At 37.3% G+C, this 20,231-nt stretch overlaps 1 protein-coding gene across 6 annotated transcripts in view; it reads left to right on the forward strand.

Moving 5' to 3' along the window:
• The window catches only part of CADPS2 (calcium dependent secretion activator 2), a 449,680-nt gene that overhangs the window by 175,754 nt on the left and 253,695 nt on the right, over nt 1–20,231 (forward strand). For all 6 annotated transcript variants that reach the window (XM_074367152.1, XM_074367154.1, XM_074367149.1 and 3 more), the window contains exons 5-6: nt 5,284–5,520; nt 11,235–11,356. In XM_074367152.1, coding sequence (XP_074223253.1) covers nt 5,284–5,520; nt 11,235–11,356 — 359 coding nt within the window. The remainder of the gene's footprint in view (nt 1–5,283; nt 5,521–11,234; nt 11,357–20,231) is intronic.

Raw genomic sequence — 20,231 nt, forward strand, 5'->3', positions numbered from 1 at the left:
ATATGATTTGAAGTTTCTAATACTGAGTCTAACAGAGTATGTGGACTATTGTATTTTATTTACTTTTATTTGTGCAATTACTGTGTTTCTATGAAGAGAAGTAGATTTCAGACAAAAGCCATGAGTTTCTTTTTAATACTGAAGGCTCTTTGGTGATAGGGAGGGGAACTTTGTTGTCTAAATCATTCTTTAGTAAACTGATGCATTAATTTACTTCAGTGGTAAAAAATTAAATTTTAGTCCCTCCCTAGAGACTGGAGGTTATAATGCTATTGATCTGAGAATAAGATTTTTTTCCTTTTCCCTTCCACTAAGTGAAACTTTGAACATTTGTTGGATAGACTCTCCCTCTCCTTTTCTTTCTCCCTCTCTCTGTGTCTGTGTCTTTGTCTGTCTTTCTTAAAATTTAGCTATAACGTGTAGACATTGCCCAGATCTTTAGTTTACAGCTTGATGAATGTTTGTTTATTGTAATGTACCCTGGTACCCACCTCCCAAATCAAAACAGGGAAGTTTCCAGCACTTAAGGAGATATATCCCATACTGCTTTTGACAACTGGATTTTTTGTGGTTTTCAAAGAAAAATGTATTTATGAATACGTACATTTTAAGGATGCTAGTAATAAATTATCTAAATATCTATTAAGTTAAAAAGTAGAGAAATTGTTAAGAAATTGGAGATAAATAGAAAAACAGAGAAGATTGAGAGAAATTGGGTAACAGAGACAGTAAGTTGTGAGAGGCCAAGAGGTATATGAGGAGGAATCGCCAGTTGAAAGAAGACATAGGATGATATGAATTAGGGGCTACAGACTTATAGTCACACAAAGGGCAGAGGCTGAAAGGACAGCACTCTGTCCTCTGGATCCTCTCGATATCTGGAGAGGCACTGCGTCATCCTGGAGATTCCAATGGAGAATTCATAGGCTCAGAAATCAAGTAGCTTGAGGCTGTCGGAAGCTTTAGAGAGAAAAATACTTCTCCCAAAACCCTAACCTGAGTCGGAAGCTGTCTGGAAGGGCACTTGCTTTTCTTGAAGACCTGAGGCTAAGAGAGAATCCAGAGATGTGCCCAGCACTGTGGGCAGGACTCCGGACCTGTGGTCAGCATTTCTAACGTGCCTACTTGTAGGCAGATTGTACCTGAGGCTGTGCACACTGTCATAAATTGGACTTCTCCAAGGGCCTGGCTGACTATGTGATCGCTTAGGTGAATTTCTAGTGGGTTGCAGAGCAGGATGGAAAGCCCTGGGTGTGTTCTCAAGTTCCTATCTGTGGAGAACAATATGTGTGTGTATCCTCTAAACTGAGGCGGAGGAGAAGGGTCATTGAGGTACGTACAGAGACTTCTATTTGAGGGCACCCTGATGATTTCATCAGAAATGCTGATAAAGTAGGAAAAAATGTGGAGCAGGACGTGAAGCTGATGAGGTTGGAAGGGAAAAAAAAAAGTACCACCTCCCAATATGATGCCTTTCAGACTATATATTGTCATAGCAGATACAGCATGTTTAGTTGCTTTCTACTTCAGTTGTACCAAGTTTAAGCCATCTTCATAAACTATAAGGCTAATGATAATTCACTGACCTTGTTGTCTTATGTCTCTACAATAATCCTATGACCCTACGTGGGCAGGTGATATAATGAATTTATTTTATAGACAAGGAAGCTGAGGATTAGGGAAGATTACTGACTTCACCAAGATTACTTAACAAATCAAAAGACATCAAACCCTGGTCTTTGGACTCCAGAACCTGGGTTTGCTCTCAGGCACTGCTGCCTCTCCAGTCTCATAGATCCAGAACTGTGGTTTATCAGTAGTTAGTAGTTGGCAATGAACTGTTAATAACACCCACCACACTTTACAACACAGTATAATAACAATGAAATCACAGGGTAGCGATCTGTTTCAAGGGTTATAAATATTTTCAATATTTTAGCCAAGGCATAATTAGGAAAGAAGCAATAGAAATAGTGTGGGTGGACTGGGCCAGAAAAACCTGTGGTCCAAATCCATGATTGCTGTTTCCTGGATAAACAACACTAGACAAGTTCTTGAACCTTTCGGAGCCTGACTTTCTATTCATGAATTCAATGAATCCGTATTTATTGAATGCCTGCTAAAGCAGCCAGGCATTGTTTTAGGCACTTGGGGTACATCCAGGAAAATGTAGTTGTACTGGGATAAAACCAGACAAAAATATTCCTGCCATGCCCTGGTGGAGCTTACATTTTATTGGGAGAGGCTCACAGTAAGCAGTAAACATGCCATGTATCTGAGTTATAGGAGGTGATCATTTACTGTGTAGCGAATAAAGCAGAGAAGGTGGAATCAGGAATGTGGGAGGCAGGGAAGGTGTTGACAATTCCCAATCAAGCGGTCAGGGTAGGCCGGTTCTTGGCAGCGCTGTCTTTCCGGCACATCAGGCTCAATAAATCATCTTTGACTCCTTTCTTTTCCTCTTGCCAAATTGATCAGGAAATCCATTTGTATCTATCTTCAGAGTATTTCTACAATCTGACAGTTGTCTCCATCTTCAGCCTACTACTGTGGTCCAGGCTTCAGCTACTGGAAAGTTAAGACCACCTAAGAAAAAGTGACTAAATTTGAATAATGGGAATTTTATGGAACAAACATTGTTTTATGTATATAATGTGTTAGGGCTGTTAACAAGCTTTGCTATACAGAGGATTAAATTAGAACATTGAAACTGTGGTTTACAGGAGCAACTCACAGTTGCTACAGAATAACCCTATTTCTGATTATGTTCTAATTTAAAAGATTAAATTTTATATGTACATTTGTTGTACAGTTGGTTTTGTTTCCAAGAAAGAAGCAACATAAGCAGGCTAAATAAAGTTTATGAAATACTATCAGTAAACATCAAGGCTTTAAAACAGAGTTTTTTTTTTTTCCCTAGAGAGAGAAAAAAAAATTCTCGTATAGTCTATTTCCTGAAAAGTTTGCAGATGCTAATGAAACAATTTGAAGGATTCCTGCCAGTCTCCTCCTTGAAAAATGATAGTAAATGAAATGTCTTTAATGAAAGCCAAATAAGAATAGATTTTTTTTTCATGTGCTAATGCTAAGTTTTCTATGAAATAACACCTTGAAATTTTGGAGAAAAAAAAAACTGGTACGTCCAAACTTTCAAAATGTGATATATTTACCTTTTGCTTTGCTAAAATATTTCTTATAGGTAGAATTGTGACTGTCATATAAAGACAAAATGAAGACACAGGAACTATTTCACTAAATGTGTAATTAATGATCAAACTGGTTAGATGTTAGAACCAGTCCAAAGAACATTTGAAAAGTAGGTGTTTTTAGGCAAGATTAAAATAAGATTCAACAATGACATATACAATTGGTTAATTTCCAAAAGGGATTTAAACTATCACCTTTGGATTCTCTTATTCACCAGACACAATTTATATCTCTGCCAGACAAAATTCTGCAAAGTAACATGTAACTCCAACTATCTGGAATCTTTAATCAGTAGTAAACAGTAGGTTGAACTAAGTACGTTTCCCCACAAGACCGTTGGATGACCTTCACTTTCGTATGACATTCAAAGGACCTGCCCCCTTACCTTTTTGCCTTATTTCTGAGTTTTGGATGCTTTTTATGACAGCTTTTAGAATTAGTCTACAAGTGTAAAGATATTTTTATGCTTTTATTTTTTTCTCTTTTGCATGGATTGAAAAACTATCCAAAACATTATCCCTCCACCCCCTGAAGGAAACCAAGGATTTCTTCCGCTGAGTAGTTCCATGTTTTTCCTGAAGATGCAAACTTTACTAGATGGGAAGGTTGCCTCAAACTCTAGAGGAAAATTAAAAGGCTACTTAAGAATCTTCCTTGGGAAGGTTAATTGTGGATGTAGATATTTAATCACTCTGTGATATTAAATATGCAGTTTTAATATTGATTATATGTAAATTATTTTAAAAGAAATATGTCAAGATTATATTGGAGGGAAGAGAAGAACAGGTGGCCTGAGACTCAGGGACTGAATCAGGAGGTGCTGCCAGATGTTGCTTTCCATTCTCTGAACAAACTGGAGCAAGTGAGTCAGAGACTGGGTGCAGGTGAACGAGAGCACTCTGGATGTGGTCCAGGCATCCTAGAGATGCAGGTTTCTTAGGTTACATTTTGAATGATGCCAAAGGAAACAGCAGGAAAGGCACTGATTTTCTGGAGCATTAGGCAGTCATTTGAACGATCACTGCCTTAGGCGTTCATGCCCCAGCCAGTTTTGCACAGCTGTCGTCACAGGACAGCACACTTCCTGTCGTAAAGCTGTGTACCTTCTGCCTTTCAGAGACAAGACCTAAGTGCCAGGTTGTCAAAGATCAAGGAAAGAGCCCAGAGTGTGAGGAAACCTCACTTGCTGTTTGTGGGAATGTAAATGGGAATAAAGCTTCTCCAAAGACAGTTTGGCAATTTCTGTCAGTATCTAAGTATCCAGTATTTGCAATGTTCTTTCCATTCAGTGAAAGAAACAGAAATCTAGTTGCAGAGTTCTAAGGACTGAATGGCAACATTCATGTAATTCAGAAAGAAAATTGAATTTGTGAAATTGCTATTATTACTTTTTCACATAAGCTTTTTATTATAAATTAGCCTTCTGCTTTAAACTTAAATTTTTCTAAACCTTTACAGAAAAACTAAAGTTATGACCATAAGCAATCTTGGCATATTTGTATGATGTGCAGGCTAATTAATTTTAGAAATATGACCATATTGCTATTTAGTAATACAGGTTTTCAATTTGAATGCCTATTCATAAAAAAAATCTCCCAATAATATACATCTGCAGTAGGAAAGAGAAATACTGTTATAATGTTTGTTTCCTAACAGGCAGACCAGAATTTACTGAACATTTTTCTTACAGACAAGTTACTCCAAGTATTTCAAAGCTAACAGTGGCTAATTACGATTCATCTATTCACCAAAACTTTTTACATGTACATTTTCAGAGTTTGTTTTTTCCCTTCAGTAAATACCACATCACGAATAAAGTGAATGTGAAAATGTATATCATGCTATTCACTTTGTGCCATAGTGATCCTTTATAAAGTATTTCAGGTACTGTTAGATATAATCAAAATTGCCAAAACCTGAGGCTTTTAAACCTAGTGACGAAAGTATCAGGTAAATGCATTGGATTGAGTGTCACAGTTTTGAAGACGGCCAAGTATATATACATTATATAATCTTTTATGATACAATTGAACTATGACTTGTGTAACACTGTTATTTTTAAAAATTCTTTTCAAGGAAAGAAGATTCCCCAAATTTATAGCAAAAGAAATGGAGACTATGTACATAGAAGAGTTGCGTTCTTCAGTGAATTTGCTAATGGCCAATTTGGAAAGTCTTCCAGTTTCGAAAGGTGGCCCAGAATTTAAATTGCAAAAATTAAAACGTTCACAGAATTCTGCATTTTTGGACATAGGAGACGAGAATGAGATTCAGCTGTCGAAGTCGGACGTGGTCCTGTCATTCACCTTGGAGGTAAGTAGCTTTATCCTGTGCTCGCTTCTGACAGCATCAGCGAGCCTGCAAGGTCATTTCTGCTGACCTTCCGGTAACATTTCACATTTAAAACCTTATTTTGAAGAATTTAAATTATTCTTCATTTACTAGACAATCAGACAGTGAATGCAAATCAATGCAAATTGTCCCTTAAACAAAACAGCGGTATTAGGGTTAAATAATAAAATAATAAAAGTGTTGAGGCAAGTCTTCTTGGTGCCAACCAGGCGAGTGTAAGTTCATTAATAAAGTGAGCATTGAAACACACTTGGGTAGAAATAGGATTTAAACACATAATTGAACCCTCTGTAATTTGGAAACTCCTTTCAGGCTTTTGGCTAGCCTTGTTTTTAATCTACTTCACCTATGAGGTCCTCTTTCCACATAAAGCAGCTGTAACGCACAGTATTGGGTACGAGAGGTGATGAGAGAAGTAAAGACTCCTTCCTTTTGAGGACTTCCAGTTCCACCGTAGGTACAGTAAATATGAAAAACAAGAACAAGAGTTGTGCATTTAAAGTTGTGTTCCCCAAGACTTCAGAGTTTCATCCCTTTTATTCTAATCACTGGAAACCAGAGATATTGATAACTGACTCTTATAATGCTACCTGTGGATTTTTTAAAAATTTTTATTGAAGTATAGTTGATTTACAGTGTTGTGTTAGTTTGGGGTATACAGCAAAGGAATTCAGTTATACATACACATATATATTCTTTTTCAGATTCTTTTCCATTGTAAGTTATTACAAGATATTGAATACAGTTCCCTGTGCTACACAGTAGGTCCTTGTGTTTATTTTAGATACAGTAGTGTGTATATGTTAATCCCAAACTCCTAATTGACCCCTGCCCCCACCTCTTTCCCCTTTGGTAATCATAGTTTGTTTTCTATTTCTGTGAGTCTATTTCTGGTTTGTAAATAATTTCATTTGTACCTTTTTTTTAAGATTCCATATACAAGTGATATCATAGGATATTTATCTTTCTCTGTCTGACTTACATCACTTAATATGACAATCTATAGGTCCAACCTGTGGATATTTTTCATAATGACATTTCTTCACGGCTAATCCCTGAATATGGGCTAATTCGGGTATATATTCGTGGGTTTGTACACAACAGCCACACGTCCCCTGACAATATGAAGCTTGAACATACAGCTCTCTCATAAATTAAAGTTTGTGTCTCCTTCCTTGTGCTATTGTATGCTCTTCCTGCTGGTTCCCAGTACTGCTATTTGAGTTTGCTCTTTGACAAAGCAAAGTACATGGAGTCTTAGGAGGGATGGTTTTAAATTTCTGTAAATACTTCTCACACTTGACTTGCTTTGTTTATGGCAGAAAAAGCAAATGTCTGCTTCTGTTCTTTCCTCCACTTACTCACCTCTAAGAGAAAGTCAAGCTTAAGGATAAGACAACTTGCCTCTCTCTTAACTTCCAGGCTAACAATTTCTTGGTAGGTTAACAGATTAAATTTAGTGTCAGAGTAGAAATAGGTTTTCCTCTGACTCCAAACTCAGTTCTGGGGTTGGTTAATGACTTTGCTCCTGGGTTTCTTCTTAATCTCTTTAGCCTCATAACCTAAGGAAGTTAAATCTGAAACTACGTGGTATCTTACGTGTAAAATTTCCCAATCATTCCTGCCTTGGGTTTCCTGCTGACTAAAATGTAAAGTGCCAGCTGTTTTTTTTCTTCAGGTTTGTACAAAACAAAATCAATTATTTAATTACAGTATGACTTTTTCTAACACAGGTTGGCATTTAAATTCGTTAATGATGAAAATAATTTGGAAAGCAAGCCATTTTTTGTAACGCGTAAACCTACCATTATCTCTATAAACACGCAGTACTGAAAGCAGTTTGAAACATTCTTTTTTCTCTCTTGTTTAAAAATCTTACACCATTGTAAATAATTAGCTTTTATGAATTCTCTTTTTCCCTTTCGAAAACAAAACTTGCTCAGGAGTTAGTGTTTCTGTGAGGCTAAGAATTGTTGTTCTGTACTTTATTGCCAGCATGTTAAACAGGTCTGTTTAGTTAATAAAATGGTGTTAGGAGGATAATATGAGTTAAAACTTAGTTTTGCCATAGTCTGAGCAGCCTCCATATTTTATGATTGTTTTGACACCCTCCACTGCTATGTCTATATATGGAGATATTTTCCTGTTATGCATAGCATTAATGCAGATCTGGTCCATGGTTCCTACTGTATATTAAATAGGAGTTATGTGTCTGACCACAAAATGAAATTACTTTCAGGGCGCGGGACACCCGAGGTAATGGCCTGGGAGCCTCCTCCCGCCCCACGGCCTCTGACCTCAGCCAAACTGAGTCACTATCCCAGCCCATCTTCCAAGCCTTGTTCCTGAGACCCCAGATTTCAGCCTAAGAAAGCTTTGAAAGGCAGGCAGTTAATCCAATTTAAGAGTATCATATTTCATCAGTCAGGCCTAGTGTTGGTCCAGTGGAGAAGTTTTTCCTAAGAACTGAACTGTGAGTCTTGAAGAAAAAGTGCAGATTTGAAAAGCTGCTCAAATTTGATCATGTCTTTATAGGTGCTCCCCACTCTTCCCTTGTCCCTCCACACCCCATTCTCTCATCAAGCTCATGTTTGCTGTAGCTTTTACCACCAAACATAGAATTCACTTATTTATTATGTTTATTATTTGTTATCTGACTTTCTGTGCTAGAATGTAAACTGTAGGAAGTTAAGGTCTTTTTTTTCCTCTCTCTCTCTCTTTTGTTGACTGAGTTATTCCAAGAGTCTAAACCAGTGCCTGGCACTCAGTTGACTCGATCAATATTTATTTATTTATTTTAAACACCTTTATTGTGATGTGATTCCTGTACAGTAAACTACACATATTTCATATGCACAATTTGATAAATTCTGATTGGTGTATACACCCATGAAACCACCACCACAAGATAACTAACATTTCCATCACTCCCCAAGAGGAGCAGTTGATCACTATTTATTGGATTAGGGACTTTTATGGTATCAAAAAGCAGCAGTCAGCTTCACAAGATTAGTTTTAGGTTTCACCACTCATGAAGACTTCAGAGAGAACCATAAAGCAAGAGATAAGCTAACCCACAAGCCATACGATGCTATGTTAAAATTAAACACTCAAGTGAAGCTAGGAAAACCAATGTTCACCCATGTTAAGAGTCTGTCTGTTGTAAGGGGAATGGTGTCGGTGGCATGAGCATAGTTGATTTTCACACTGAGTGTTTTTGTTGGTATTAGGCCGGCGACCCTGTGACTGCCTTCATGTCTGATGGCACGTGGATGGTCCCCCATACACCACCATGCTACTCAGCTTCCTTTCCCCACAACCCGCACGTACCCAAGTGCCACATAGCTCTATGGGCAGGCAATGCATTATTCAGAAACATGTTTCTAGTTTCACTAGTTTCATATTTTGTACATGCCTCCCTTCTTTTTGCTTCTAGAATAACTTCATTCTTCCTTACTACATCAGTCCTAAAGAAATCTGGTGGGGGGGGGGAACAAGATAAAATGTAGATCAGTTTTATTTTCTGTAGTTCCATTAGCAAGTTTTGCTGGGAATTGGTTATGAGACAGTCACCTAAAATTAGGTTAGTTGATGGTCCATGGAATTCTTAGCTGTCTTTATCGTTAGTGAAGGAGACTAGCTATGCTTTTTAAAATTCCTTTTAGAAGCCAGAGCTGTAGAGTTGTGTTGTCTTATTCACAAAGAAGTATGGCTTCATAACGGGAGTTCCATCTCTTGAAAGTGGCAAATCTGCAAGATAGAACATTCTGGGCACAGATGGGCGTATTGTTCTGAGGAGCAGAAAGCCGTTTCACAAGTCATGTGTTTTAGGCAGTCCTGTTTCCAGTAGTGTGTAGTGGAGGTGACAGAAATAGTGTTAAACAGGTGCTTCCTTTCTTCTCTCTTGCACTTTGGCTATTAAATACACTACAGACAGAGATACAGCACAAGCAGTCATATCCCCACATACGAACCCATGCCGTCAGGGTTCCTAGATTTATCCTGTGTACACAGTTCTGTTCCATACTTAAGTGACTGTCAAAACATTATCATTGAATTAAGACTTCATTAAAGTTATGGTAGTAGGTCCTCATGGAGGATTAAAAGAGGACCTTTTAATCAGTATGGTTATATATTTCATTTGTCTCAGATTCTTGTCAGCTCTGTTTATATAAGAATCTAAGGACAAGTTTGTTGCTATATTCCTGACAAAAACTTGATTTATTGAAAGCGAACAACTTCTTTTCCTTATTTTCCTTAAACAAAATTTGGTACTTCACCTCAATTTCCTTGAGTATTAGCGCAACGGTAAAAGAAGTGACTGTTATCTATTAATTCTCTGTTAATTCTCATAGTCTGTTTTCAGTTAAGTATTTTAGTTCATATGTTGGGGTGCATTTCACTGTGACAAAATGACAGAAGCCTTGGTTGAGAGAGGAAAATGGTTCTGAATTTGACTTGTATTTTTTGGTGATCACTTTCCCATACGATTTTGTGAGAAAACAAAACAAAAATGAAAAGCCTTTGTGCTTACAAACATAACCCTTCTGTTGTATCAGATTTGAAAGGGAGAAAAGTTCCTTAAAGATTATTTGTTTCCTTGAGACTTTTTGCCTCATGATCCATATCAAAACTCTATGAAAAGTGTGGTGATTTTAATAAAGTATTAAAAGATCAATAAATGATATAGATGATACTTTGAGGATATTTTGCTAGGTACATGGTGTGAATGCTATTAGTCTTGTTTGTACATTACAACATGAGATCAGTAAATGAATGTGCACATATAAAAATGCCATTAAATGTATTTTCTGAATGTTAAGAATTTGGGAAACTTCATGATGCAAGTTTTGGTTAAAAAACTACAGTGAATAATATTCAGTGGTATATTCATATTTTAAAATGTGCACATCCAGTGTGGATGTTAGGTTACAGTGCTTTAAGATTGGCAGACTTTTATACAAACATAAAAAGCGTACTTGAGAAGTAGGTTTCCCTCTCCCCCAGGAGTTACAAATATAGATGGTAATATCAGTCTTTCCACCCTTTTCCAGTGGACTACATTAAATTAGTTATGTATCTTTAATGGATGGGAAAATTTTTTTCCTTGTCAAATTACTAGTAGGATATTTATTGGCAAGTAAAATTTTCCATAATTTTGCAATAAGATATACATTGGCCATAAAGAAAATTCTTTTATAAATGCTAGTAGACATATAAAATAAGTCAAAATAGAAGTTTTCTGATGTCATGTATTGATTTCAGTGAATTAGTATCATGGTGACAATGTCTACCAGTCATTTTTCTGGAACTCAACCTGTCTTCCTTTCATCACATAGACTGAATTTTCATTAATCTGCTTTACCTCATGCAGACTTGCCATAATTTTTTAAAGTCTCAGAGTTTATATTTCACTTAATTCACTATGGTTTATATTTAGAGACTTTAATCTTTAATAGCTGGCAGGAGATGTGTCTTCAGATACCAGACTTCCTCAAAATGCATTTACTATACCTTCCGTGAATAAGGCAGATTATAAAGAAGACAGACTACCACTGATATTGCCAGATCATTTTATCAGTTGGTCTTCCTGGTTGTAGTTCATGCTGTTCTCTCTGTATATTGCTGAGTGCTGTCAACTTGACTTATCAGTTAAACATTTTTCTTCTCTTCAGATCGTCATAATGGAAGTGCAAGGTTTGAAGTCAGTTGCTCCCAATCGAATCGTTTACTGTACGATGGAAGTGGAAGGAGGTGAAAAACTGCAGACAGACCAGGCGGAAGCCTCGAGGCCACAGTAAGCCGTTTGAAAAAAAATTTTTTTTTGTTTTTGGTTTTCCTTCCTTCCCAAAGCAACTTGCCTTATTCATTTGCAGAATTGTATGGTTTTACACTCTGAAACTGTTATGTGGCTAGCTTTGTCTCAGCTGTGTTAGAATCAGTGTGTGCCTTTCTAGATAAGGATGCTGTAATTAGAGCTGTAGCAGAATCCCTGTGTGGTACAAACAGAAAATCCAACATGCAAATGTGAAGCTAATTATTAGGCAATTAAATGTTTGTAAGTCATTTGTCAGGAAAGCATGTTTTGTTATCATGTGTCGTGTAAAAAGCAGTGCTTGATCCTACGTCAGTGACTAGCAGTGGAATCTGTAGTCTGTCCATTTCTGTGTGTTCGAGCTCCATGTTGGGGCCGAGTTGGACCTGCTATTCTGCACAACATCTTGGGATACTTTAGTGAGTTGAAGAACTAGGTAATGACTACTGCACAGTAATTGGAGATGCTAAAGCTGTTCTTCCCTGGCAAGTTTATGTTTCAAATTCTGGAATGAGTTTAACTAAGTTGGGAAGATGTTCTTCTGAAAGGATTCAAACTTTGAAAACATTAGAGTCTTTGGTAGAAATCACCCGGTTGGCCTGAAGACTTCAAATGAAAACTGCCTGCCCTTCATTTGTACACTGCCTTTAGATAACATTTTTTTCTTCCACTTAAACTTTATGCAGAATTTCGTACAGGACTTAGGAGTTTTGCCTTATCAGGGTATCAATATGTGGCCTGTTGATTCAGGAAACTTCGACTTCTGGTGAGATGCTGGCTGGGCACTGGCTAGGCACCAGACAGAGAGGAACAAGACACTTCCATCTGCTTTAGGGCAGGCGCAGTCCAAGAGGGGATACAGAGGATTAAGTGTAACAGGACAGATACGCACAGAGTATTATGGGATTGAGAAGAAGTAAGTTGAAACTTCTCACCCACCTTGCAAAGTCCTGCAGGTCTGTCCCTGCCCAGCCTCTCATTACCTCTGAGACTGCCCCTTGCCCCTCCATGCCCCTGCCTGGTTACTGTTCCACCACCTGGACATGGTGCAGTTCTTCAGACATATCTGCCTACTCTTATCATTGCAGGTGCATTTCCCTCTGCCTACAGCCACCTTCCCTTTTATCTTTTTATAGCTGGGTCCTTAGTGTTGAGAAACTTAAACTTCACTTGCTGAGAACAACCCTTCCCTTTAGATAACCATCGGTGCTGAGCAGATATTTCCTGGCTCACCTCTTTATAGGTTTTAGGTGAATGGGTTTCTCTCTGTTCATTTTGTATCGTGGTTCGCCTTGAGAAAAGGACAGAGTCCTTTTCTTATTTGTTTTTGTATCCTAGACCCTGGTAGGTCCTCAGTCAGAATTTACTAATTCAGCTGCCCACGCTGACTTTGATGTCTTAGTCACAGTATATATTTAAGGGCGTGGTATTCACAACTGCAGCCAAATAGAACTGATTTAAAGTATGACAAGGAAGTGACAATAATGAGGATAAATAGCTCTTGTAAGAGGTTAGAGCCTCTCAAGAGGAGGCGGTGAGAGAGAGAAGGAAATTGGGGCCATTTCTGGCAGGATGTGTGGAGTCAAGGGAGACGTTTGGTGTGTGTGGTAAAGATCAGCTGTGCCGATATGTTCACAGAGTTTCACAGCCATAGTCAATTTTAGAACATATTCATCACCTCAGAAAGAAACTCTGTACCTTTTACTTGTCAACCTCAAATCACCCCAGCCCTAAGCAAATATTAATTGACTTTCTGTCTCTATGGGTTTGCCTGTTCTGGACGTTATCATATAAATGGAAACATATACTATGTGGTGTTTTGTGTCTGGCTTCTTTCACTCATCATGTGTGTTCAGGGTTCATCCATCTTGGGGCATGTATCAGGGTTTCATTCCTTTTTAGGGTGGAATGATATTCCATCATATAGATATACTGCATTTTGTTTATTCACCTAGGCTGACAGCACTTGGGTTGTTTCCACTCTTTGACTACTGTGCATAATGCAGGAGTTAAAGCTGGTGTACAAATGTAGCTATTTTCAATTTTGGGGGGGTATATGGGTAGGAGTAGAGTTGCTAAATGATGTGATAATTCTATGTTTCATTTTCTGAGGATCCAGAAAATGCTTTTTCACAGTGACTTCACCATTTTACTTTCCCACCAACAACGTGTGAGAGTTCTAATTTCTTCTGTTCTCACCAGTGCTTATTATATGACTTGAAAAAATATATGCAGTTATCCTAGTAGAGTGAAGTGGTTTCTTGTGGCTTTTGATTTGCACTTCTGTAATGGCTAGTAATGTTGAGCATCTTTTCATATGCTATAATGTCCATTTGTATATCTACTTTAGAGAAAGAAATGTCTATTCAAAATTTTTGTCCATTTTTCATTCAATCTGTTGCCTTTTGGTTGTTAAGTTGAAAGACCTATTTGTATATTCCACTTACTAGACCCTTATTGGATATATGATTTGCAAATGTTTTCTTCCATTCTGTGCATTGTCATCTTATTTATAATGGCTTTTGAAACAAAAGTTTTACAGCTTTAAGTCCAATTTACCTAGTTTTTCTTTGTTGCTTGTGCTTTTGGTGTCATATCTAAGAATCCAATGCCAAATCCAAGGTCACAAAGACTTATTTCTGTGATTTCTCCCAAGACTTTTATCATTTCAGCTCTTACATTTAGGTCGTTGATCCATTTTAAGTTAGTTTTTGTACATGGTGTGATGTAGGGTACAACTTCCTTCTCTTGTGTGTGACAGTCCAGTCATCCCAACACCGTTTTTTGAAGAAAGTATTACTTGTCCATTAAATGTTCTTGTACCCGTTTGAAAATCATTTGACCATAGATACTTGGGTTTATTTACAGACTCTCAGATTAATTCCCTTGATTTATTTATATGTGTATCCTTATCACAGTACCACATTATCTTGATTACCATTGCTTTGTATTAAATTTTAAAATCACGAGTGTGAGTCTTCCAAGATCATTTTGGCTATTCTTTTCCATGTGAATTTTAGAATCAGTTTGTCAATTTCTGCAAAGATGTTGCAAATATCACTACCTAAGATTCTAATAGGGATTGTATTGAATGTGGGGTCAGTTTGAAGAGTTTTACCATCTTAATAATATTAAGTCTTCCTACCCAGGAACATAAGATATCTTTCCATGTAACTAGATCTTTTAATTTCTTTCAACGATGTTTTGTGGTTTTCAAAGTAGTTTTGTCCTTTGGTTAAATTTATTTATCATATTTTTATTCTTTTTGATCTTTTGTAAATAGAATGGTTCTTTTAAATTCTTCTTTGGATTGTTCATTGCAAGTGTATAGAATACAGTTGATTTTTGTATATTAATCCTATGTACTGCACCCTTGCTGAACTTGTTTATTCTAATAGTTTTTTTTATTGGATTTCTTAGACTTTTCTATATGTAACATCATGTCATCTGCAAATAGTGATCATTTTACTTCTTTTTGTCCAATCTGAATGCTCTTTCTTTCTTTCTTTTCTTTCTTTCTTTTCTTCCTTCCTTCCTTCCTTCCTTTCTTTCTTTCTTTCTTCCTTCCTTCCTTTCTTTCTTTCTTTCTTTCTTTCTTTCTTTCTTTCTTTCTTTCTTTCTTTCTTTCTTTCTTTCTTTCTTTTCTTTCTTCCTTTCTTTCTTTCCTTTCTTTTCTTTCTTTTCTTTCTTTTCTTTCTTTCTTTCTTTCTTTCTTTCTTTCTTTCTTTCTTTCTTTCTTTCTTTCTTTCTTCCTTTCTTCCTTTCTTCCTTCCTTCCTTCCTTCCTTCCTTCCTTCCTTCCTTCCTTTCTTTTTCTTTCTTTCTTTCTTTCTTTCTTTCTTTCTTTCTTTCTTTCTTTCTTTCCTTTCTTTCCTTTCTTTCCTTTCTTTCCTTTCTTTCCTTTCTTTTCTTTCTTTTCTTTCTTTTCTTTCTTCCTAATTGCCCTTAGTAGCTCCTCTAGCACAATGTTAAATAGCAGTGGCAGGAGTAGACATCCATATATTTCTGAAAATATAGGAAGGAAAAGCACTATCTTTCATCATTAAACATGATGTTAGCTGTGCCCTTTTCATAGATGCCCCTTACCAGTTTGAGAAATTTCCTTTCTATTCCTAGTTTGAGTGGGTTTTTTTTTTTTCCATGAAAGAGTGTTGAATCTTGTCAAATGCTTTCTCTGCATCTACTGAAATGATCATATATTTGCTTCTGTTCTGTCAATATGGTATATTATATTATTTGACTTGGGGGTGGTAAACCAATTTTGCATTCCTGGCATAAATGCCACTTGGTCGTGGTGTGTCATTCTTTTTGTTACGGGATTGAGTTCTCTAGTGTTTTGTTGAGGATTTTTAAAATCTGTATTCATAATAGATATTAATCTGTAATGTCCTTTCTGTGGCCTCTCTGTCTGATTTTATATTGGCTTCATAGAAGTCTTCTACTTTTTAGAAGGGTATGAAGAATTGGCATTAATTATTCTTTCTGTGTTTGGTAGAATTACCAGGGAAAGCATCTGGGGCTGGACTTTTCCTTGTTGGTATTTTCTGATTACTAATTCTGATTACCTAATCAGCCATGACGGCCCTGCCAGGTCGAGTTCCTGGTGAGAGCCCTCTTCCTGCTTCACAGGTGGCAGCCTGCTTGCTGTGTCCTCACATAGTGAAGCGACAGATCTCATTTCTCTTCATCCCTTATAAAGACACCAATCCCATCATGGGGCTCTGCCCCCATGACCTCATCCAAGCCCAGTTACCTCCTGGAGGCCCCCCTCCAAATACCATCACACTGGGGATTAGAGTGTCAAAATACTGATCCTAGGAGAATTACAAACATTACCTTCCTCTTGTGCTCCGTGAGTTCCCGAGGGAGTGCACATGCCCTAAGAATCTCAATGCCATGTTGTTTGTATAGAACCTTTTTTTAAAGTTTCTTGGGGTAGAATTAGTATAGTATAAAATTCTTTTATTGAAATTTAGGTGATTTTTAGTCAATTTATCCCCTTGTGCCACTATCATCAAAATTCAATTTCAGAACATAGTCTCTCAAAAAGTTCCCTCAGGCTCATTTGCAGTCTTTTCCTGCTCTTACTCAGTTCTAGGAAACCACTCCTATGCTTTCTCACTCTATAATTTTATTTTTTTTCCCCTGGGCATTTCATGTAAATGAAATCATGCAATATGTAGGCTTTTGTATCTGGCTTTTTTTCACTTAGCATCATCTCTAGAAAGTCTTTAACTGATACTTAAATATTCAATCAAATGTATGAATTTTTATGTAAATAGTTATGTCAACACTACCTTTTCCCACAAATAGTAAAACTTTTCACTGGACACTTCTCATTTAGTTTCTGATATACTCAGAATATACTCATGAAGAGATTCTATAAGAGGGAACATATATGTGGACAATTTAAATGAATGAAAATACTGGGGAGTTAGAAAATATTACAGTAAGCCTCCAATACTCTTTTTGTTACTCTTACCACAAGGAAATTTGATTAAAATCTCTTACCTGTGTTTCCTCATGAACAGCAAGTTAACTTTTAAAATGAATTAAAACATTTGTATTTATCACTGTACCCCAGGGGCTTATTTCCTTAAAAACGTTATTTCCTGAATGCTGACCAACTGCAGCTTTTTTAGCAGTGTGGTTACCTTTATCTTGCACAACAGGAAAGAGATTCATCTTGCCCATCATTATAGTGAATCATGCCTCAGACACGTTTTCTAAATTTCATTGCTTCAACAGTTTGTGCTTTGTTGGAGATTAGTGCATCCTTTTGTCTGATACTAATTAAAGTGCCTTATTTAGTCCGTATTTCCAATAAATGTAATCAAGATTTCTGGCCATTGCCTATTTTGTTCCTGTAGTTCAGCTCTCCTGCCAGCAATTAGGTGGAAAACAGCGTGTGAGGTTGGTACATAACTTAGAGTATGAAACCTGAGGTCTAGTAAAAGCAGTGTTTATAGACAAGTTTGATTTATGAAGAGTGGTAGTGAGGTCACCTGTTAAAGTTTTGTTTTTAATTTTTACTTTTGACATAGGGAAGGGAATGTAGATAAAAGTTATTTTCAGTTACAAAGAAAACTCTATTTCTTTTTTTAAGTTACTGTTTTGCAGTCGCTCAGTCGATCAGGAAGAGCTTTATTCTCTATGAATGTGGAACAGAAGCATTGTTGCTTCTGTTATAGCCTTCTTATAGCCTTTTACCATTTCCAGACATTTTGTTATCTCAGTTTTAGCCCATCCCCTTAGTGATACCACCTGACAGTGAAGGGCTAGTAAGAGAGAGGTCAAGCTGCTGCTGAAAGGGGCGGGGTGACTTGTCACAGCAGTGCAGTGGTCACCAGCCTCCCGATACGTAGTGATCTTAAAGCACTCTCCCTACCGATTATGACCATCCTTTCAGAGCCTAAAAATATAAGAGCTGGTACTCTCCTGTAGAGGGCCAAGAGAGCTCTGGGATCTGAGGAAACCAAAGCAATGAAACTGGTTGTTAAAAACAAATTGGGAATTGGGGTAGAAGGGAATGGGAAATTGCTATTCAAAGGGTATAAAGTTTCAATTATGCAAGGTGAGTAAATTCTAGAGACCTGTATACGTTGTGCCTGTAGTTGACAATACTGTATCATACACTTAAAAATTCTTTAAGAGGGCAGATCTCGTGTGAAATGTTCTTACCAGACACAAAAAATGCTCCAGAAAGCAACACTTTTTTTTTTTTTTGCTATACCCTCTGTATCTCTTTCAACTATAGTGCTGTTTTATTAAAGATATTTGAAAGTTAATTGGTCTCCGTTCCCCACCTTCTTCAAAGTAATAACATAGGAAAGCAAGAAGCAATAAGAAAAACCGATGAGTTGCATCATTAGAGAAATATATTTATGGTGGTTGGGACAGAATATTCTTCTGCCTCATGAAAATGATGGGAAATACAGGCTTCAGTACCTGTTTCTGGAAACTTTAAATTTTGAACTGGAATTGTAATAATCTGTCAAACTATGGAAAGAATACTGCCACTACAAATGGAGAGCTTATCAGAATGACAAGCTCCTGGGACAAATGTTTGAGAGAGATTAAATACAGACTTCAAATAAGCCAAGAGAAAGCAAATGCTGCTTTTTAAAAACATACTAGTTTTCATTTTAATTTAGTAATGCCAGAATTGGTTTTGAAGTATAATTCGTTAGCTGGCTACTATGTGGCCGATGAGAGACAGAATGTACTACATTTTAAAATGATCTATCCAAAAGTGTACCTGTTTTTAATGAATCGAAAGGAAAACACTCAAACTGCACAGAAGTTTTATCTTTTCTCATTTCCATCTTTTAAAAACAGGACGTTCCTTCCTCTTATATAAATAAATTCACCAGAAATAACATTTCTCTAAAATTCATACTACTAGTGCAGAAGAAAATGAGGCCTAATAAGACAAACATTGGCCAAATCTGGAAATTACACTCATTGAAAATTTATTTACAAGTAAAGGAAGCTAATGTGTGGATCCTCATAGTTAGAGGCTTCTGAATTAGAGGGAAAATATGATGGATTAAGATGCCAAATGCTTGCTGAAGAGCACTCCTGGAAAACCAGTGAGGGAGCTCGGGGGAAGTGTGTATAACTGTGATTATCAACATTTCTGTGATGGCTTTACAGCTTACAAATAACTTCCCCTAATAATCCAGGGCTTTTTTTTTTCAGAGCAAGCTTTTAAAGTTGTTCTCATCATTATTTGATTTATGTAACCTGTTTATGGAATGGGATAAAGTTGGCAGAGTGTAAGTAGCAAACAACTTAGCTTCTGTCCCAGCTCCATTCTGAGATGAGCTCCAGGACCACCCCACCATGCCCTCGAAAGAGGTCGTGGTGGAAACCATAGCTTTGCTGCCCACTTCCAGGTGTTAAAGAATGTGTTCAGTTATTAAAAATTTCAGACCAATTTAAATCAAAACCTACCTATTTCAAAAGGGTTAAGTTTTCCTTTCCTTCCTTCCAGCTTGCCTAGAAACCTGTCCCAGGGAAGGGTAGGTTGGTCTACCTGTTGTCTGTTCTTCACGTGCTGCTTCTTTTGCCTGCTTGTAAACTCTTCCTACCAGATTTGGGTAGCATGGAGGATGGGATGGGGCAAGAGGTGCGAGGGGCAAAATGTCTGTGGATGTCGGTGCTCTTTGTAGTCCTTTCTTGGTTAGCAAATGACTTCTGTTGTAGGAGATGTCCACGTTTAATGTTTCTCTGGTGCAGTTCCTTGGCCACCCAGGGACGTCTGGCATCGCACTGTTCCCTCCTAGAGAGATGTGTCCCGTGGCTGCCCTCCTTTTGCATCCTCTGAGCTACTGGTTTAACAATATCACCCACATGTCCTCTACCTGCCTGAATTTAATTTTCTTAGCAGATGACCCAAAATAAATTGGAAGCTCCTTGAAACAAAGGCTGTACATTATACGTCCTGGTTAAAGTCTAGCACCAGCCATAAGTAATATGGCTCACTGGTGTTCTGTAATATAACTTAAAAGTTTTCTCTACTTAGAGTATTAAAAAATAAAAAATACAGTCTCCCAGTAGGTGTCAGGGTATGACACTTGAGCCAGCACCTCTCAGGTTAACAGGCTGTCTGGTCCTCATTCTCAAATCCCAGGCTCCCATTTTCCTAGAAATTCCTTGGAAAACATATTCACTTTAGAGGGCCAGTTCTTTTGTTTCTGTGTGCTAATTTGAGGCTGAAATTCAGGACTGCTTCCAGATTCTTGCTACCCTCAGTACCCTGAGATGGGGAACTGCCTGGATAAAGAACATGACTTCCCAATGGAAACACAGGCACAACTATAGTTTTAATAGAATCGAAACATGCCTCCTCTAGT

Source organism: Camelus bactrianus, chromosome 7 (genome assembly GCF_048773025.1).
Source record: "Camelus bactrianus isolate YW-2024 breed Bactrian camel chromosome 7, ASM4877302v1, whole genome shotgun sequence".
NCBI lineage: Eukaryota > Metazoa > Chordata > Mammalia > Artiodactyla > Camelidae > Camelus > Camelus bactrianus.